The following is a 22,798-nucleotide window of genomic DNA, read 5'->3' as shown; positions in this document are numbered from 1 at the left end:
TCCTTGCCTAGAGGTCAACATAAGTAAAAAGTGGTTCATCTTACCCCGTTCTCCCCTACTCTAATACTGTATAAGACACTCAGCGCCCTATAATTGCCAATACTGGCTAAACCCACTATTTGAGGATTTAGGAGTGCGCAAGGGGCAACAGTAGCGACTTTGGGACACCTACCTTACCCGCAAAACACCTGCACTACCCGTTACATTATGCATAGGTGTGATTAGATAAAACCAATCACCGTGCCAGATGCCATTGCCTTTAAGAGAAGACTGCGCAAGCCATTATCCCCAATGCAATCTTACGCACTCCTTTCTCCCTGTCTGCAGTGTTGCCTGGTCTGCTTATTATAAGCCACATTGGGCTTGTTTTCCTGTAAAGTTGCTTGTAAATAATGGTAGTTGCGGTTGTGAGCTTGTAGATCGGCTATTTTCAAATAGCCAACATATATAAATATGCACATTGTTTAATGGCCGACATATATAGGTTTGATGTGCTCATGTGGCCTATTATAGTCTAGTTATTGGCCTATTATAGTCTAGTTATTGGCCTAATATAGTCTAGTTATTGGCCTATTATGGTCTAGTTATAGTATTTATTGATTGCCTTTCAATAAAACCACATTTGATAGACATACATATCACCTACAGTACATGTTACTGATTAGAGAGATATTATATATATTTTTGTAATCAGTTAATTATTTCCTGCATAATCGATGAATAAAACTCAAGTGTGTAATTTGGAGAGCATTGCATTGCGCGACGCACAAATTGTCTTCTTTAAATAGACTATCATCTTATATAAACACAATTGACACAAGGAATCGACACTCTCCCTTCTGCTGATTATAGGAAAATTTGAATCACAGAGATTTGTTGAGAATTAGGAGGGAGAGGGAGTCTTTGAATGTTGTGCCTTTGTGCGCCCTATGTCCATTGCAGGCACACTCTACCAAACCAATTTGGCATAGCGGGTGGTTTTACATTCCGCTATACACTTTCCCAAATGTGTGTGGGAAAAAATTGCAATTTTGGGAATAATGCAACACCACGCCCATGGGCACACCTCCAAGCGCAAAAAATGGAGTCGGCATAATGAATAGCGCTTAGGCCTATAGCGACCGCAAAATAGCGTTTAGGGACAGTGCCAGCTCCCTTATCCGTAATTCACGGGTAGTGGGCAGTAATTCACGGTTAGTGGGCAGCGGGTGCGGGTACAGCAGTGCCAATCATAGGGCCCTCAAACTCAAAACTCACTACAGACTGTAATTTACAGACATTTTGAAGAATCAATTACCTAAAATATCAAATACTGAACAGTTATGGGATAAATTCACATGCATCCTGCAGTATTCAGGATGGCTAACTTGTGCCTTTAAGGTTATAAATGTGTGATTGGACAAATAGGTCTGCTCCTTCAGCATGTGAACATTGGGAATATGCACACAAGGACGTGTATACAATGTTCATTGAATGCTGACCCATTGTGTGTGTAGAAGGTCAGAACGCAGGTGTTTGCAACAATCAGCCAGAAGGACACTACTGTAATGAGCATAAGTGAATTACTGTAGTGTACACCTTATGTTACCCAAGAATGTATACTGTATGGCTTTATTCAGACTGGAATCAAATCCAATTTCTTTCTCAAATAGGGTCTTATGGACTGACTATCCACACTGTTATAGTGATCAGATTTGTGTGTTCAGAAATGGGTCTATGTGCATTGGTTGATGTGATTATGACGTAACGGGGAAAGGGGTTAGTAATGCTTAATATTTATATTCTACAATGTGTCGCTCGCCAAAAATAGCAGATCTACAAACTCCTAATGCATCACATTGTGACACATTGTGTGTGAGCTTGTAGATCAACCATTTTAGGGGAGCAACACTGTTTCAGAGTCAGGCTTCAGAGTCTGAGAGACACATCTTAAGAAACTATTTTTTTAATGTGCATTTCTGACCTCCTAGTAATGCGGCTCAAATTGCATTCGCAAAAAATCTTTTTTGCTGTTTATGATAAAAACCTGTTCTGACTCCAATCTAGATTTGGGCTGCCACTGCCAGTCACATAGTCTACATGCATAGTTTGCATGGCCTAGGTAACATAAGCTGAAATTAGTAGTTTCACACACAATTACAGCCTTAATGACATGTAAAGGACAATTTTAACCAGTCAGTTTCAATCAATAATTCTATGGGAATTTTGGTTGCTGGTCCAGACATGCTGTTTGCCAACATTGTTGTTCCTGATCCTCATCTCCTCTGCCAAATGAAGACACACAAGTGTCTAAGTCAAGAACTTGCCATTGCCAAAATGCCACTACTACCCCCTCACCCCGCCTGCCCACCCCGCCCCGTTCTACACTTAAAAATCCGTAAAGGGATAATTCACCCAAAAATATGTTTTCTATTCATTAGTCACCCCGTGGAGACTTGAATTCATGTTTTTTTTTTTCGCATTCCAAAGCCAATAATTTGATGACCAGCGGACCGGTAGGCAGCGGTTCCGGTAGAAGACACAGCGGAAACTCTTTGTGTCTCCTACTGGAATCGCTGCGGTCATCAAATTATTGGCTCAGGAATGCGACAAAAACTAAAACATATCCATGGATTCAAGTCTCCATGGGGTGACTAATCGATAGAAAAAAAGTTATTTTGGGCCGGTGAACTATCCCTTTAAGTGTTCATTTCTCCTTTCGTGCCTCCGAGGAGATGTTTACCAATGAGGAATAGCTCAGAACTACACAAACGTACAGTAGGTAGTCTAAATTTAGTCTTTACCTTATCGACTGACATATGCGCCTTGGCATAACGGCCTACCGTACCTTCTCACGCAGCTCAACAGTGAGGCAGATGTCCACCCAGCATGAAAACAAGACTAACTTAATGTGAAGGTGTGAGAGCCAAGAACAGTCAGAATGTCTAGCGAACTACTTAATAAATCACCTTCAATTTGTCACATCAACACGCTAGTAAAAAATGCAGCCTGTGACATAGCAAGTTGAGGAAAAAAACAACAACAGTTCATCCTCTTAACAATTGTCATAGAAAGCTGATAAAGCAGTTACAGTAAGTGCAAACCTCTGACTCAGCAATAGAAGTTTCAAGACAAAAAGCTAAACTAAAGCAAAACAAAAAGGAAATACAGATACCTTTTGAATTCTCAAGTTAGAATCTGCAGTAATCTACACCTCAAGCTCATTGAGGTGTAGATTACAGTACAGTGTTGTATACATTACAAGAGAAAGAGATGATTCATTTAAGATTGTGTGATGTGCGGCATTCATGTTCCAAATCATTTTAGTTTGACTACGGTATATGGGAATATGTGAGATATTTAAACTTCAAATCCATCATGTCATCCTTCATTTAATAACTAATGGGTGCAGTGCAACAGGGCATTTTTTAAATAGAAGGCAATGTTTGATACAGTAGATAGTTAGGTTAAGACATACCTCTCCAAAACTAAAGGAATAATTATTTAATCGTCTCATTAAGCAATGCTAATAATAAACTAGAGTGGGCCCCAGCTAAAAGCTCATAAAGCGATGATTGCGAGCAAATATCATTCCTTGGTAATTAACCCATTTAGACCGGAAATAATCTGTGTCATTTTTAGATTCCTTTGGCTACTCAAAAATAGCAGATCTACAAGCTTCTAGATCTGCAATTATTTTTTTAATCTTGAAAATGTGTGCAAATCTTTGAATATGTACATATTTTTAAAGCAAACATTTGCAACTCAAATCTTTGCTTGTGGGAGTCCCTGGAACAAAATATTTTGAGATGGGGGTCCGCGGCCAAATATATATCATTTTGGAGGTCCTTGACATGAAAAAGTTTGAGAACCACTGATATAGAAACATAGGTGGTTTCAAAAAACTGTTAGGATTTAGAAGACATCTGCCTCAGGTCTTAATGGGTTAATACCTAATGGGTGCAGTGCAATAGGGCATTTTTTAAATAGAAGACAATGTTTGATACGGTAGATACTTAGGCAAGACATTCCTCTCCAAAACTAATAGGAATCATTATTTAATCGTCTCATTAAGCAATGCTAATAATGGACTAAGGTGGGCCCCAGCTAAAAGCTAGCATAAATGCGATCATTAGCAAATATCATTCCTTGGTAATTAAAGAGCTGAAGATAAAGTTACGCAAGGGCACTAGCTAGAAAACATACAGTAACCCTGAGGGCTGGTTTCAATCCCAGCCAACAGGCCCAATAAATCCAACCAAATTACTGTTAATGGGCCATGGGAGCAGAGATCACAGTGGAGATTTAAGGGACCACTAGCCAGGTGGAAAACCCCCTCGTATCAGACGTGTGTGTGTGTGTGTGTGTGTGTGTGTGTGTGTGTGTGTGTGTGTGTGTGTGTGTGTGTGTGTGTGCGTGTGTGTGTTCATTATAGAATTAGTGACATGCAGTGATTAATGCTGCCATCTTTCCAGCTGTCATATGAATCTGGTTATGGTGAGTGAAGGTGTGCCTGTTATCAATCACTTTTGACACGCCCTGTCCTGCTGGAATAAAGTGCTGAAGAAAGCAAAAAGGTTGATATCGTGTTGCAGGAAGCAACATGAGTATTTGAAACACCCAATCTCTCTTCTAAAATTTAGATTTAGCTTCGACACACAAATAAAAATGAAAACCTTCTTGTTCCTGGAGAATTGTCCTTCAATGTCAACTTTAACAACAGGCCACACCTAAAGGTGCATTTTAATATAACCTTGGAGTAAATAATGTGTCTGCTGTGTTCCATGTTCCTATACAGTCCTATACATAAAGTTGCGAGGGGTCCAGAAACAATGTGCATTTACTATCAAATTCTTATTTGTGAATGTATCCTTGTGTTTATTATACAGTCGATAAACTATGCCTGTATAGGGCCATTAACTTAATTTGAAAAATGTCGGTATTGGCATTTAAAAGCCATTTTGAGGACACAGCAGTTTTTTTTCTTCACGTTTTCATTTTCTTGGCAAAGGTCAAACAGAGAATGGTAGAGCTGCAGAATGAAACAGGGCGTCCCTGATCAGGCAATGAGGTCAATGGAAACTAGCACTTAGTTGGTTTATGAGATCATCATTTATAACACATAATCACATAATCAAATTATTTGTGTGTGTGTGTGTGTGTGTGTGTGTGTGTGTGTGTGTGTGTGTGTGTGTGTGTGTGTGTGTGTGTGTGTGACAGACCTGAATCAAACTGCATCTTAAAATCATTAGCAGATTTAGCTTTACCTTCACAGAGTAACAGATGGGTGCGGTTTACCGCATCAGGATTGTTCCGTTAATATCCTGAAGTTATCAACCACTGTGATAACCGATCTGGTTGTTGTTCCAACATATATGTAGAATAATATGTAGGTAGTACCATTTAACCCAAGTTTGCAAAAAGCACAAAAAAAAAAAAAAATTCTCTCTAACAGGCACAGTATCTATATTCATTCAACGTAATAATCCATTCTATAGGCTAAGGCACAACCATTCTTTCTGTTGTACTAGCCTCATGATGCCTATGGGTGTGAGAGAACACATGTCACATACAGAGAGGGATATACAGAAATCAGACCTGACCTTATGCTTGTGCATGATGAACAGGCTGACACCATCCTGGCCTCTCTCCGGGCTCTCATGTCCTCTGCTCACCCTCTGTCCCCGCTAGTTCTCTCTCTCAGTCTGTCACTCCCAGAAAGCCGGCGTTGTCATCATCATAGTCTCCCAAGCCACCGCGCACGCGATCAACAACTCGCCTCTCCCTCACACACACGACCACCAAGCTCAATATGCACAAGCGAATAAAATATCCAACTCTCACGCATCATGCTTTGAAAAAGAAAAGACACTGACATTGTTGTTTCCCTTTTTTACTGTCTCTCAGAAGGAGAGAGCATCAAAAGCCAAAGGACGGTTCCGGACACAGTAAAAGGCTGATTGACTGTAATCGATAGTAACAAGTGAATACGCTGTCCCTATAGGGTCTCTAACGTGGTCTTTCCTCTGCGTGGAAGAGTCACAACACTGCACGTGAATAGCAAAGCAATCCCTTTCATTTCTGTCCGCGTACGGATGGAAGGCTGAGAGTTGGTCCAGCTTCCTGTCCAGGTGGCTCAGATGACTATGCTTTCTATCACTATCACCTCACATCTGATCCGCTCTGCCGCGGATGAGCAGTTGTACGAGGGAGGACGGAGCCAAGGATGCGAGCGCTCTGATTGGACGGCCGGCCGTGGTGTGTGTGTGGGAAGGTCCCTTTCGGTAGGTTCGCTGAGAACGGCTACGCCTGACGAGGGTGGTCCTACATCTCTCGCTCTCTCTCTCTCTCTCTCTCTCCATCAATCTCCTTCTGCTCCCTTTTCCCTCTCACTCCATCTCTGTCTCTCTCCCTGCGTTCGCTGCACAGGCTGCTTTTGACCAAAGCCTTGTAGCATGTTTGTGAACAGGCAGATGAGCAATTATTTTGGTCGTATACATAACACACACACGCACACATGCACACGCACACACACACACACACACACACACAGATTTGCTTGTTCAGTATCGTATTTCACTTTCATGCACACGTACACACACACGTACTGTACACGCGTGCCAACTGATAAACACAGATAAGGGCATGCAGCTGCATGATGACCTCATAACATCTCCCAGACATACAGTATCTACCCCGACCATGTCCATGCCTGTGACCTAGATTCAGCCATGGTCATGGTTACATCATGCACCCCCCCCCCCCCTGGCCTGTTCATCCTTAGATTCTGTTTCACTTTGCACAATCCACACCTCTTGAAGCTTATGCACACTGTTTGTACACTGTTCATGTGTATTGCAGCTTCACAGCTGGACTTAATACCAATAAGCACTCATTAACTTGGACTGTTGAGAATTTCATGCAAGTGTACAGCTTGCTGTATAGTACCGAACAATGTTGCACTGATATGAAAATACCGGAGACTAATGTGAAATTAAAATCACCTAATGGAAAGCAATAGAAAACACCACATCTAGGTTCAGTATTATTTAGTTAATGTGTTATTTGAAACAATGTGAAACTGCATCGAATACAATTAAATACATTTTAAATCAATCAATTTATAATACCAAGCCTAACCTTGGTAGCCTTGAAAGTGTAGGCAAAGGTTTTGTAAACCCAAAACCTGCAACCACACCTTCCACACATTCACAAACCAGCAAATATCAGAGGCTGGGCACATGTATCCAGCCCTTTTTCAGAGGCCAGTATTGGACCATAAAAATGGGTCCGCGACCCAAACATGGGTCCAAACCCAGTTAGGCCTGTCACCATTATTACATAATCGACTAATTGCAATTGAGATAATTGAAATTATTTTGCATAATCGTCATAATCGTTTCCATGTTCAACATTTTTCATACATTAAAAAAATAGCAGAAATAATCTACAAGCGTCATTTCGTGACGCGTTGTAAGCTTGTAGATCAGCTATTTCCACTATTTTTAATAGTTTAAAATTATTAATTATGTCAGTAATCTGCCATGTGCAATTTGTGATTACGAAGCCTAAAAGGCAAACAGAAATTTAGTTTTTATTCATAATCATACGTTCCTAAAAACACAATTAAATCATTAATCGCAATTATCTGTGTGACAACGATTACAACTTAAATTTGTAATCGTGACAGCCCTACACACAGGGTTTGGGAACTGTTCTAGACAGCTAGCCTCCTACAGAGCCATGCTACAACAGCTCTGAGTCTGAATGAGCCTCCGCTGTGCTAGTTCATTACAAAGCAACACACCAACCACAAAGACTGAAAGATGCACTTTCTTCTCCAAGAATGAACGTCACCAGGAACTAAAAACTGGGAGCACGACCATTTTCTATGTATCATTTATTCATTGTGTGGCATCCCTGGCTTTTCCGAGTATCCTAAAGTGAAGTAAAGAGGAGGATCAGGTTTTGCTGACTGCCAACAGCGGAAGCTAACGTCTCAGTACCACAGACGCAGATGGATCAATGATCCGGCAGTTGAGAGGCGGAGGAGCAATGCGGACAGTCGAGCAAAGGGAGAAAGGAGAGTCTGTTAAGGTAAATATGAGTCTTATGGCTAAACGAGGAGATTTCTTGTTGCCTGGACATGGTGTTAGTGGCTGAGGTATTCACACTTTTGCTATATTCATATAATTCAATAAAAGATCCAAGAGAGTGTGGAGTTGTCTGCCCAGTAGACAGGATACACTGCAGTACACAGGTGCTGGACGAGCCCCAGCTGAAATTGACAAGCGTCTGCTTATAGTGGCTATACTGGTCAATATCCCACCCTGGTTGGGTGGGATACATACACCCACACACACACACACACACACACACACACACGTCACAGGGAAATTGGCATTCCAGGGAAATTGAAAAAGGAGGCGCGGGGCTTCCGCGCGAGGCGGGGCTTTTCGAGACAGGGTTTTTTACGCGAGGCGCTCCTCCTCGCGAGGAGGAGGAGGAGGAGGGGCTTTGATGCGAGGCGGCGTAGAGGAGGAGGAGGAGGAGAAGGCGCGAGGCGGGGCTTTGATGCGAGGCGGAACTGGCTTTTGTTGTTCCCCCCCACATAGCAACCAGGAAGCTACGCTAGGGGAACGCTGAACACGCATTCACACGCACACGTGATAATAGTTATTGTCCATGAGGGAGGCGCGCCGACTTAGCAGAGCTTGAGGACGAGGAGGCGCGCGAGTGCCCGCGCCGACCGGCCGATGGTCTGCTAGTCGAATCAGCGCCGTCCGAGTTGTAAACCGATAGGGTGAGAATAGATCTTTTCATGGGTTATTATCCACGTGTGCGTGTGTGTCGTGGATAAACTAAAACAAATGTTAAAAGCCAGAACACAATAAAATCATCTCAACAGTCATGCTTTCAATAAATCAAATTGAAAGCATGAGCGTGCTTGTGCACGCGTGCGTGCACACGCATGCTCGTTAATGTCTATGCACGTAGTGTGGCTTGCATTGCCCTCTAGTGTTGGTTCTACAGAATTGCCTGGGGGGGCGGTGAAAACGAGCGCTCCTTTTTCAATTTCCCTGGAATGCCAATTTCCCTGTAACATATATACTAACTCAACAAGAGGTTCCAGGGAGCATTCTGACTGCCCCTGCTTAGCCAGGCAAAGGGCTTTTTGTGTGCAGTATTTACAGTTGCCATTGTAATAAACTACAGTAGCCTAGGTATTGATTTTGTGCAATGGGTGTGCAACTACTTTGGCAGTTAGTGTACTGCTGCTTTACAAAGGATAAAGAAACAAACGCTGAACAATGGCTAGAGTAGAAGGTATGGAGATCATACTGTGAGCCAGGCTAGCTGAGGTTCAGTTCAGATGGTGCTCGGGGCTTATACTGTATCTCATACATGGGCATTGGGCAACTGGACTAGCAGATCTACAAGCTCAAAACTGCGACGCGTTTTGAGCTTGTAGATAGGCTATTTTTGCTACTTTTGTGTGACATAGAATGGCAAAAACAGTTAAAATACGGAGAGACAGTATATGCAATGTGGCCCTCTGGAGTGAGTGTGGAAATATAGTGGCCCTCTCCATCATCAAAGTTGCCCACCCCTGCTGTATCTGTTCCGAATGGCTAAACTCGTAGGGGGAATTAAGCTTAAGAGAGGGGTGGAATTATAAACTGGAAGTAGTCGTTGCTACAAGGAGTGATCTGTTGGAGAGATTTGGACATATGGAGGTTTACACCCGACAGAGACACTGTGTTTCAGAATGGCTGCAGGCACCTCAATTTGATGAATTAAAACACTGACTGGACAGTACATAAAACACACAACACATTGATTCATCTAAGAGATTTTTTGCATGCAGGCCACATAATGCTCAGGTCAATTCATTATTAATGATCAATTCAATCGAAGGTTAAAGCAGTGGTTCTCAAACTTTTTCATGTCAAGGACCCCCAAAATGATGTGTGTTTGGCTGCGGACCTAGCCTGGCTCCACCCCCTGAATCCTTTGCCTAGCATTCAGGGTCTGGTGACGCTTTCGAAGGCGGGTGTTGCTCGGTTGAAAATCTGACCGACGAATCGGGATCGGGACAATCCAGTATGAACCAATCGCGTTGGCTCATAGTGGAGTCCCACTTTGGCCACGCCCCCATCTCAGAACTCCGCTGCATTGAGAGGGCTTTCAGACTGAATAATGGAGTGAAACGAAATGAAAATTCAGGCTGAGTGTCAGGCTACTGCGGACCCCCAAGAAAAAAATATTTTGTGCCAGGGATTTTTCAAAAATGGCAGACCTACAAGCTCATAGCGCGGCACCGAGTGCCGTGCTATGAGCTCCCTGGAACAAAACATTTTGAGATAGGGGGTCCGCGGGCCAAATACATATCATTTTGTGTGGTCCTTCACATATAGGAACATACGTTTTTCAGAAAACTGCTAGGATTTAGAAGACATTTATAGATGCATGCGTTCCCATATTAAATGGGTTAAATAGGCTGTCTCTCCCTCTCCTAACCCCTCCCACTCCTTAACCACCATGAGAAATAGCACACTCCATTTTATTATAGTAATGAAGTTGCTGTAGCTATTAGTATCGTGAGCAATTCCTGAACGTGGTGTTGCGATGATCCATGAACCACAAACTCAAGACATAGTAAACCATCTAAAACAGTGGTTCTCAACTCAACTTTTTTTACTCAAGTAAAAGTATCAATACTGCAACGTAGAAATACCCTGTTACAAGAAAAAGTCAGGTAATCAACATTTATTTGAGTAAAAGTATCAATATGTACTTAAAGTACAAAAGTAGAAAGTAGTCTTTTTTCAGAATGTCCCATTTCGTAATTTTTCAAATGTATAAAAATCCTTTCGATCTGCTATTCTCACAATTTTGGACTCTTTCTTATATTCTTTGACAATTTGGCCAATTTATTTTCTAAGATATTAAAAAGGTCTTAAAATGAGTTAAATTGTCACTTCACAATCATATAGGGATCCCCCCCCCCCCCCCAGGGATTCATGTGGGGGTCCTGACCCCACAGGTTGAGAACCACTGTCCAAGTGGAGCAGACCTGGCCTGGTTTACTGCTCACGCCACTCGCATGATTGACCAGTCAACCCCCCCCACCCCCCCCAAACACACACACACAGATGCACACACGCACAAACAAACACATAAACATCATTATATTAATGCACCCAGGTGACAGCTGGCCTAGTGGTTCAAGAGAGCCAGTCCTGGCAAATCACAGGTCCCAGAAAATTGGTTCCTGGAAAACCCATTATGTCCTGTTCAATTACTCTTTGAATCACTCCCTGCTCACTCGTTGTGAGTCACTTTGGATAAGAGCGTCAGTTAAAGTGAAGACACACGTGCCTGATAACCCTCGCAGTGCACAACGCCCACCTCACACTTTATCACAGGCACAACACTATTAGCCTTGATCTCCAGGCTTTTATTGTTTAGTGTTGCTAAAAAATAAAAGCCTGGCCCAGCGTGTCGGTGTACTCGGTATAAGGAAGTGTTTCACTTCCCAACCAACCAGAGTGCAGTGGGCGTCGCTCGTAATGTTGTGTTAACAAGGGCGGGGGTTGACGGACAGATCGGTGAACCAATGGGATCAGCCGCAGTCTCTCGCCGGCTCTTTACACCCGCCCCTCTATACACGAAATCAGGAGCGTTGGGGCAGTCTACAACACTATTAAAGGAGAATCTTACCTTTTCTACGATGTTATGATATCTTAGGATGAATGGTACAGTAGAAACATTTCATAACTCGATCCCGGGTCCGCCACAGCTTAAAACGTGCGCGGATAGGCCTTGTGTTAGATCGCATATTTTGATTGCTTTTTTTTTTGTGAGATCTGACGTTCATAGTGACAGAACACTATGCAAAAAGAAAAAGAAAAAAAAAAACCTAAGTCTCGCTAGACGAGATTGAAATCTCGAGATTTCAATCTTGTCTAGCGAGACTCCTGTTTTTTTTTTTTTTACAGTGTTCTGTCACTATGAACGTCAGATCAACCAAAAAAAAGCTATTAAAATATGCGATCTAACACAAGGCCAATCCGCGCACGTTTTAAGCTGTGGCGGACCCGGGATCGAGTTATGACCTTTTTCTACTGTACCATTCATCCTAAGATATCATAACGTCATAGAAAAGGTAAGAAAAACTTAGTCCAAAATTCTCCTTTAAGACTAATGATATAATGGTATGATGAACCCAAGATGCCTAACACATGTGCACCCCCCCCCCCCCCACACACACACACACACACACACACACGACTACCTCTCAATGCAGACCATCTGTTGTCATCATAGATCTAATTTCCTTTACAGTATGTGAAAAATGTGGCATTTTAAAGATATGTTAGGGTTGTTTAACACATTCCAGGTAATAATTAATTCGCTACTGCCAGCGTTTTTTTTTGTCTTTTTGACGATCCACAGAATTTTTCAACCCGGATGTAGTAAATAATGTAAACAAACGATGTCTCGTCGAATGACAAGTCTCTCTTCTTTCCCCCAGAAAAAATAACCATTGTAATCGCGATCGTCCGTTCTGTAGTTATCGGCGGCTGAATATTCTGGGAAAAGAAATCAGAGATAAATGTATTTTTTTTTAATCTGATAACATTGCAGTGGACCGGGTGATTTAAAAACAAAATTAGGTCATTTCCAGATCTATGCTTCTCTGGAAGTCAAGGCATCATTCATATGTGAGCGGGTACAGTGCTTTAGGCAGCAACGGGGCATTTTTCATTTTTCATTTTATTACAGATTGTTGAAGTACAGAATATAAGCTTTCATATGATGTATCATTAATTGAAATTGGAACACATTTGAAGAAGATGTGATCATTTGAATCTTGTCATCTATAATAGTCCAAACTGAGATAATAGCTTCCAAAGAATTTCTACTTTCTAGCACCTCTCAGCTCCAGGTAATGGGCGTGAACAATAGGTAATTTATTCAACCTAGCCACTCCTAATCACTCCCCCATTTTCGGATTTTTACTGTGGAAAGTAACTAAGTACATTTACTCAAGTAGGCTACTGTACTTAAGTACATTTTTTTAGGTATTTTATACATAGGCTATTTGAAAATAGCTACAAGCTCACAATGCGCATTGCAACATGTTGTGAGCTTGTAGATCAGCTATTTTCAAACATTTGAGTACTTTTACTTTAGGTACTTTAAGTATATTTTGATGCCAATACTTTTGTACTTTTACTTTGCTTGAACGTAACATTGTGAGCACAGGCCTTTTACTTTTTATATTGTGGTATTGCTACCACCAAGGGCTTCTTCCACCACTAAATTTGACCCACTGGTAGTCGACTATAGTCGAGGTTTACCTACTAATGATAAAGATACGCACCAGCTATAGGTCCTGGATTAACTCCAACCTAGTGTTTGCACTCTCCATTTACAACCCGTACATCTACATAAACGTTCAGATTTCGAATGTAAAGTGCTTACCTCATGACCACGGATGTTACCATTCACTTCGGGTGGGTCTAAGTACCCGTATCTTCCATATTGTTCAATAAAAAGCATTTTAATCCGATCGGCGGCCATTTTCTCATAGAGTTATAACGTATCAGGAGTGCAATACACTCCCCAACCGATACGGCCGCGTAGTTGAAAAAAAATAAACGGAATTGGCCATCAATCGGATCAAAATGCTTTTTATTGAACAATACGGAATATACGGGTACTTATGAGGGCCCGTACATAATTATAACACCCGTGGCCATGAGATAAGCACTTTATATTTGAAATATGAACGTTTATGTAGATGTTGTCAATGGAGAAATGCAAACACCAGGTGTACGTTCTGCCATGACGCTTGGCGGCGAGCTAACAATGCTAGCTCCTAGCCTCGTTACTCCACTGTTGTTTTGGCCACATCTTCAGTGAAATACTTCCATACGAACGTCGAGCGGCCTGTTGTTTAGCTGGGGCTGCCCTCACCTACTGTAGCTGCTGTGTTCGCTACAATGTTATATTGTTTATACAACTAGATTCTGTCCCGAAAAAGACTAACGCAATACTGGCCGCTTCCTATCCCTGGTCCAGAGCGTTAGTGAGATTATTTTTATTTACTCCACTGCGCCCTCTACAGATCTGGACAATTTGAACTAACCATTAACCAAATCTGTAGAGGGCACTGTGGAGTAAATAAAAATAATTTCCGTCTCGCGGACATAATTATATATTTTATTTTCTGCCCAAAAAGTGTATTTTACAGAGTAGGTGGGGTGCTGAGAGGCTTCCCACCTCCGAGAATAGACTTTCAACAACACAAAATAGCCTTTGTTTCGGTGAGTAGCGAAATGGTTTTGTTTATTACACAGAGAGGAGCGAAACTGATGGGCGGGGATTAGGCTTGTAACCAGAGAACAATGGGCCAACGACCAACCAAAACCACTCATGCTACTGTTGTCCCTGCAAGTTAAAACGACTCTCCGCCCCCACAAGACCGACAGAAACACACAGAAACACTGCTGTGTTTGTAATGTAATTTAAACCACTTAATGATTCTAAAACGGATATCTGTTGGGATCGAAAGCTTCCTCAACATTCGAACTGTGTTAATATGGAAAAAAACGAAAATCAGAAAAAAAAAAAAAAAAGTTATTTAGCTAGTTTCTACTGTTTTTCAACTCGCGAGTTGATGCCCGAAACACCAGGCCTGCTCACATATGTTGGTGAAGAGCGCCCTCTAGCGTAATCACTACACCATGATGACGTAATATTACGTCTTTGGCAGTGAAGCGTTGGATTTGAGATGATGTAATATTAAGTCCTTCGCAGTCAATGTGTTAACTGAGAGAGAGGTCACAATTCGTAAACAGCTCATTTTTAACACTGACACTGACAAAAACACCACGAGCTATACCTTCACAGATAAAAACCGGTGGGAGGAGTGACTGCAGTCACTGACGGTTTCTCATAAATGTACCATACAAAAAATTACAATCAGCTAAAGAGGTGTACCTCCCCTAAAGCATCATCTACAATGAAATACGTGGCAATCACTCACCTCACAGCCCTGCAGGTCAGGCCCGGCACAGTGCCTCCTCAGATGAAAAAAAAAAAAAAAACGTCCTGGAGAATGAAGCTCACCGAAACCCAACTGCCAACTGGCTACCGATGGCTAAGCTTGCAAACTGACACAAACCAGAACCTCCTGACCTCAAAGTCCTGTGAGACACACAAAGCCCTGTTTGTGGCCCACCAGGCCCCGCTTGTGGTGGCTGATGTTGTTTGTCCAGTAAAAAGCAAACAATGACATTCCATGGCTTGCAACTGTATTCACTGGCCGCCTCTGCGAATGTAAAGCTGTATTCAGGCACCTTAGACAGGGGGAACAAAAGCCACATGTGCGGATCGACAGAACGGTGGTGGGGTGACTGTAAAAGGAGGGTCTCCCGTCCTGTGCATCCCACCATATACCACACCACACCACGCAGCAGGCCCATCCATTCGATATAGCTAAAAGGGCAATGTTACATCAACTCTTATAGACATACTGTTGATCGATGTCCAGCCAGAAATTACATAATTTAAACGATTACCGATTTATGCCTAGCGATCATAAGTGACGGCATCAGTTATGATTTTGCCACGACGACACTCATACATTTTTACACAGTGTGGTTGAGCACAACAGCAAGTTTGCGTCAAACAACTGAGACCAGCCCATACCCTAGGTGGGGTTGGCGAAAGGGCCTTTCTGTGTGCAGTTTGCATGTTCTCCCCGTGTCCCCTAAGGTAGGTACCCTCACAAAACATGCAGTAATCCTGGTCTCAATACTGCCTCCCCCTGGTCAGAAGGGGCGCCTTATGGAGGGGAAAGGAACTGATTGGAATAACGTGTTCCTTCAACGCACTACGTCCTACCGGGGAAACTCCCCCCTGTCAGGTGATAAGAAGCGGCCTGCTCACTCCTCATGCGTTGAAGGAAGCATGAGCTCAGTTCGGGGCTCTCCCCTGGCAGAGGGAGAGTAGCGCCCATGATTACAAGCTTAGGCAATTGACACTGGGTGAAAAATGGGTTACAAAATCGTGGGATAAAAAAAAAAAAAAAAAAAAAAACCTGCAGAGGTCCCAAGGCAAGGCTTACCTGAGTTTGTCCGCTGCACTGTCAGACCTGCAGGCAGAGGAGAGAGAAGAGCTTTCAGTCACTGGGTATTTTCATGAACAGACTTCAAGCTTAGTTCAGTGAACACAACAAATGAGCTTACACAACCTAAAAATAGAAAGGGAAACCCATTATTTTTTTATTTATAAATGTTTTTATCCCACGATTTTGTGGGACAAAAAAAACACAGACGGCTCGAATCAAATAATTTGCATCGACTTAGGGGGTCTCGACTGACTAATCGACTCGTCGACTTTCAGGGGACAGGCCTACTCCACTCCAAATGGAAGTCTGGAGAAACAGTGGATAGAATGAGTGAGTATAGCTCACTCGCTGGGGCGTGGCTAAACTGTGATTGAGTGATGATGATGACAGGACCAGAGTCTGTGTGTGTTTTTCTTGCAAACCAAAATTAGAACGATTTACATCCGTCAGAAAAACTGGAAGAGAATATTACACCATTGCCTGAGATATGTGCACTGCAATGTAGATCAGCTATTTTCACAATATATATCTGTGGAACCATGTCAGACTAAATGCAATGCCTCAACTCCTACAATTCCAAGTGCTTGTCTGGGTCGGGGGGTCCCCAGTTCAAATATGATTATTTTGGGGGGTCCCCAGTTCAAATATGATTATTTTGGGGGGTCCCCAGTTCAAATATGATTATGTTGGGGGGTACCCAGTTCAAATATGATTATTTTGGGGGGTCCCCAGTTCAAATATGATTCTTTTTGGAGGTCGCGGTCTGAAAAGGTTGAGAACCACTGCGCTATGGAACCCCTTCTATCCACTTTTCACTTCAACGTTCCCCAGGGGTTCTCTCTGAGAAAGCAAGCCTGTGATCTGAGGTAAATAATCAACAACAACAGAAAAGCAAGACTTTGCCAGGTTTAATTTCAGTGAACATATTTATATGTCTGATAGGGCATCTATTAGGAAACAACAGAGCACCCAATTCTCCCATTCCCTTAATGAAAAAAGCATTTTAGCTTGTGGACTGACTGAAGTGAAAGGGAGCCTATAATGTAGGCCAGTGGTTCTCAAACTTTTTCATGTCAAGGACCCCCAAATTGATATGTATGTGGCTCTGGATCCCCATCTGAAAATGTTGTGCCAGGGACCCCCAGAAGCAAAGATTTGTGTTACAAATGTTCGCCTTTTAAAAAGATTTTTCAAAAATAGCAGATTAACTCTTTACCTGCCATTGACGAGATTTCTCGTTTTTCTCTGCATGGCTCAGCCAGCCGTCGACGAGAAAAACGTTTATCACAAAGGAAGCAGGAGATAACGCGATGCGAAGATTTTTTGCTCCATTCACTTCAATGTTAAAAAATCACACCCAGTGTGAAGTGGGCGGTGTGGTCACAGTGGTCATCACAGTGATGGAAGTTCACTTAAAGAAAAGTAATATTGTGGACCAACCATTGTACACCCCTAACTTAAAAAAAAACATAAATGTGTTTTTTTTTAAGTGCATAGTCCTATTTATAGGGCTATGCACATGTGTCATGTTTCATTAGCCAATCACAGTCCTGAATAGACTGTGATTGGCCAATCACAGTGCAGGGTTAGGGGGGTACACTGGTGGCCAATCACAGCGCAGGGTTGGGGGGTGCAAATATCCAAACCTCACATATAGGGGTGGTTTCACCGCCCAAAAATAAACGGAGACAAAATTCACATTTTACTTATTTTTGCAATGTATTTTCTATGGCAGGGAAGGGGGTAGATTGTGTATATACTCTGGCAGTTAAAGAGTTTTTAAAAAAAAAGCAGATCTACAAGCTCATAGCGCGGCACTCGGTGCCGCACTATGAGCTTGTAGATCTATTTGCTATTTAGCCAAACTATAAAATATGGTAAAAGTTGGTAAAATGATTGACGCCAAGTATTCACTGATTTTGCTGGGGACCACCTGGTACCCTTCCAAGGACCCCTGGGGATCCCAGGACCCCACTTTGAGAACCAATGATGTAGTCTATGTCCATTACTATCAGTTCACAGCCAGAATGATGCCAGGTTTTTGGGTCTGATGCCAATCCTGATTGTGGAGAGTCATAGACCACCGATTACCAATGTTTTGTCAAAGATAAAAGTGATAGATCTTACAATCAGTGGGTTAACCATTGATTGTAAGATCTAACGTTATTAGTACTGTGGTAACGGATACCACACTGGGTACTCCAACAATGGGTACAACAAATAGTCTGACAAGTACAACAGGTATTGCATAACCGGGTTCGAATGCATTCCCAACTTGCATCGTTCCTGACTTACATGATCCCGAGAAGGTTTTTAAAAAAAAGCAGTAAAATTGTTATTTTACTGCTATTTTTGAAAACTCAGGACATATCGGCTGCATAATTGCAGATACCGATTTTGTCGGAAAAAAAACAAAAAAAGAATGGCCAATATATTGGTCGAGCTCTACTCACAACCACGTCTCACTCAATGGCATAAATAGGAATTTTGGTACAACTTGTCAGATTCACGAGTTTTCAATGTTACAACTTTACTGTTTGTAAGAATGCACAACAGTACAATTATTTGGTTTTGGTTTCTCAACATTGCAGCAGCAAAAAAAACAAAAAAAAACACAAGAAGGAGAGCAAAATTAGTCATCATGGCGCGCTGTGCATGGGTCTTATACTTCTAAATATTATATCCATATATAGCAGTGGTTTTCAACCTTTTTCATGCCAAGGACCCCTAAATTGATATACATTTGGCCGCGGACCCCCATCTGAATTTTTTGGTGCCAGGGACCCCCAGAAGCAAAGATTTGAATAAAAGAATTGCTTTAAAAATATATATATTCAAAGATATGCAAAAAAAAACAACGCCAAAGCTAAAGTGGTTAAAATGATTGTGACACTATGTTAACTAATTTAGCTGGGGACCCCCTGGTACCCCCCCCAAGGACCATTGGTGGTCCCCGGACCACTGGTTGAGAACCACTGACCAGTATGTGTGTGCTGTGCTATCCAAGATTGAAAGTTGCACTGTGTCTTTAAGAGTAACAACCTATTGCATCGTTATACAACAGGCATCTGCAGCAGGAGTTCACGACAGATACCAGACGAGTAAAAACTTCTCTGTGTCGTCATCACGCTATGAATTAAACATCACACTACACACACAACTGAATCACGACATGAATGAACCCCATCATCACAATCTGACTCACAGGCAAATAATAATCTAGTGGCATTAGTGGCACTTAAGAGGCATGCGTTGGCAAAGCAACAATGCGGTCCTCTTCCCTAGCTTATGCAGCTGAACAATGCCCAGTGATGAGAACTGCAGCACACACAGAGACAGACACTGTACACGTAGAGCACACACACTGAGGACACTCCACAGTCAGACAACTACACAGATGAGGACAATAGCAGTACTGAAAGACCCTGTCGGGTGATAAGAAGGCTTGTTAGCTCTCATGCATTGAAGGAGGCATGAGCTCGGCTCTGGGCTCTCCCTAGGCTGGTAGAGAAAGTGTAGCGCCCAGGATTACTTCGACAATTGGCACTGGATAAAAACGTTGGGTTGCAAAATCGTGGGATAAAAATTATACAGGGGGATGCAGCAAATCCAGACAGCCACACAGAGGGGAAATAGAAAACCACAGAGTAGACACAGAATGTGCTGCAAACAAGTTGGCAAATGGACAGAGAGAGAGAGAGCGACAGAGAGAAGAGATAGACAGAGAGAGAGAGAGCGAGCGCGCTCCATCCAGAGAGTTACAGCTCTGCGCAGGCATAAAAAAAACAACAAGGCAGATAGAGTTCGAAAGCAAAACACGGACACGGCACAGACAGACATACGGACAGAGCCAGGGACAGAGACAGCGGTGCGGGCAGCAAGCCGGTTGTGTTACCTGCAGAGGAGACATGACATTCCGCGCCCTTTAAAGCTGGCTACAGAACGGTGCTCCCCTGCTGCTCGTAGCTGCTGCTGCGGACGCCCTACACTAGCTAACACCAGCACGGCAACGACAACACGAGTGGCGAGAAATCCCATAGGTTTAAAAAACTAAACCTCCCAAAAAAAGAAAGAAAGAAAGAAAGAAAAAGAAGGTATAGTTCCTATTTCACGGCATGAGAGAGAGAGTGAGGTAGAAAATGAAGGGGGGCTAGCAGAGTGGGAGGTATGGTGTGTTTGGGGGGGGGTCGGAGATTAACAGAGAGAGAGAGAGAGGGAGAGAGGGAGGGAGGGAGGGAGAGAGGGAAAGAAAGGAAGGGATAAAGAGATGGATAAATAGATAGAAATGCAGAGAGAAAAAGAGAACAGACAATAAGAGAGAGAAGGGAAGAATGGGAGCGGCAGCCAGGTGGGTGGTTATTATTAGGCTTGCCTAAAATATAGCGTTTCAACCTTTTCCAGTTCAAAAGTGATGAGCATGCTTTTTGCAGGTGTTCAAGCTGTATTCACTGATCAACTGACCACCGTGCATTAACCCATTAAGACCGGGAAAGCCTCATTTGTGTCATTTTAAGATTTCTTTGGCTATTCAAAAATAGCAGATCTACAAGCTTTATGAGCTTGTAGATCTGCTATTCTTTTGGAAAATATGTGCAAATCTTTGAATAAATACATTTCTAACTCAAATCTTTGCTTCAGGGGGGTCCCTGGAACTAATTATTTTGAGATGGTGGTCCGTGGCCAAATACATATAATTTTGGGTGGTCCTTGACATGAAAAAGTTTGAGAACCACTGATATTATAGCAACATAGGTTTTTTTGTTTTTAAACTGTTAGGATTTAGAAGACATTTGTGAATCAGCAGAAGCAATACGATTTGAGTTACAAAAGTTCGCTTTGAAAAATAGCAGATCTACAATCTCATAGCGCGGCACTCGGTGACGTGTTATGAGCTTGTATATCTGCTATTTTTGAATAGCCAAAGAAATCTAAAAATGACACAGATGCGTTCCCGTCTTGGGTTAAGAGGACAGAAACTACTCTGTGTTTGTCTATCAACTGCATCAAGGATATTTGAGAACATTTCAATGGGCACAAGTTCACATACGTACATATGTCCTCAATGTAACTCGGTCGCAAAAGTAAGACAGAACCAGAGGTGAAAGCATGAACCAAAAAAACACAAGGGGGAGGTGGAGGGCAGGCTTACGGGTTTATAATCTCCCACATCATCATGACTAAATAATACAAATGAAAAAGGAAATTAACAAAGCTTTTTATTCAACAGAGCGGGGTTGCAGAGGAGTGATAAGCTCACAAATGGGCTGGTGAGTTTCTTTAAACGCTACATCCTGCAATTTGGGAGAAATGTTCAATGCTGCTGCAGCTACTCACTGCGCTGCAACAGAGTTTGAAAGTTCTCAAGGCTGAAGCTGTCAGTGAGGTTGTGCTATGCATGACTATAAATTATGGGAGCCAACATTTTAATAAGGTGTGGGTTGAACCTATCCTAATGCTTTGGCACACTATATCCTGGTGCATACAAAAGATACAGCAGGGTAAAGTACACACAACAGTAAACACCATCAACAAAGCTTACATTATGCCGGACACAATACATATTAATACACAGATACACAGACTTACTGTCCTTTACTGTAATGAGCTGTTGTTACTTCAGAGCTAATTAGACGAGCGACCATCGAGTGCCTCATTATAAATGTTCATGCCTACTGGCGCTAAAGACAGTCTAACGTGCGTCCCCTTGGGGTAAATTAATCTATCATTGTCCACGATAGCGACCAGCTTCCTCACTAGGTTGCTTGTTTCCCCCGCATTAGTGTGACCCCCCCCCCCCCCCCGCCTACATGCAATCACAAAGAAGAGGGTACCAGCCATTACAGACTGATAGAACATCTGCAGCATCCTGTTACACAACCCAAAAGGACCTGAGTCTCCTCAGAAAGACCAGTCTACTGCACGGCCCCTTGCTACTGTATAGAGGGCATCAGAGCTGTCGGTCTAGTCCAGCTGCTTGTTCAGGTGCACTCCTAGGAACTTGTAGTTATCCATAAACTCCTCCACCTCCCTGTGTAATATGATTAGGGATGGGACGATAATCGTTATAATCGTTTATCGTGACAAAAAAACGCTCAAAGGGGGCACGGTGGCGCAGTCGGTAGTGCTGTCGCCTCACAGCTAGAAGGTCCACTGGGGGGCGTGTCTTCTCCTCCACGTCATCAGCCCCCATACCCTAGGTGGGGTTGGCGAAAGGGCCCACTCTGTGTGGAGTTTGCATGTTCTCCCCGTGTCTCCTAGGGTAGTTAATACCCTCACAAAAACATGTAGTAATCCTGGTCGCTATACCGCCTCCCCCATGACAGCCGGGGCTCCTGATGGAGGGGAAAGGAACTGGTTGGAATAACGTGTTCCTTCCACGCGCTACGTCCTACCGGGGAAACTCCCCCCTGTCAGGTGACAAGAAGGTCAGTTGGCTCTCATGCATTGAAGGAGGCATGAGCTCGGCCCTGGGCTCCCTAGGCTGTGGGGGAGTGTAGCGCCCAGGATCACTTAGACAATTGGCACCGGGCGAAAAAGTGTTACAAAATTGTGGGATAAAAAAATATATATATATATATTTTTTTTTTTATCGTGAAATTGTCCTCCGTCATACAGTGGGATCAGTTCACCTTTGCCGAGCTGCATATCTGGTACCACTTAAACCCTCTAGAATTG

At 42.8% G+C, this 22,798-nt stretch overlaps 1 protein-coding gene across 2 annotated transcripts in view; it reads right to left on the bottom strand.

Moving 5' to 3' along the window:
• Positions 1-22,798, bottom strand: part of gramd1bb (GRAM domain containing 1Bb) — a gene marked incomplete at its 5' end in the record, with an annotated part of 171,362 nt that overhangs the window by 117,135 nt on the left and 31,429 nt on the right. For both annotated transcript variants that reach the window (XM_080428621.1, XM_080428622.1), the window contains one exon: positions 16,121-16,147. In XM_080428621.1, the coding sequence (XP_080284747.1) occupies positions 16,121-16,147 (27 nt within the window). The remainder of the gene's footprint in view (positions 1-16,120; positions 16,148-22,798) is intronic.

The sequence above is a fragment of the Gymnoscopelus braueri genome (assembly GCF_963280865.1).
Source record: "Gymnoscopelus braueri genome assembly, chromosome: 5".
Classification (NCBI taxonomy): Eukaryota; Metazoa; Chordata; class Actinopteri; order Myctophiformes; family Myctophidae; genus Gymnoscopelus; species Gymnoscopelus braueri.
Note: the sequence above shows the minus strand (reverse complement) of the source record. Positions and strands in the feature narration are given on the sequence as shown.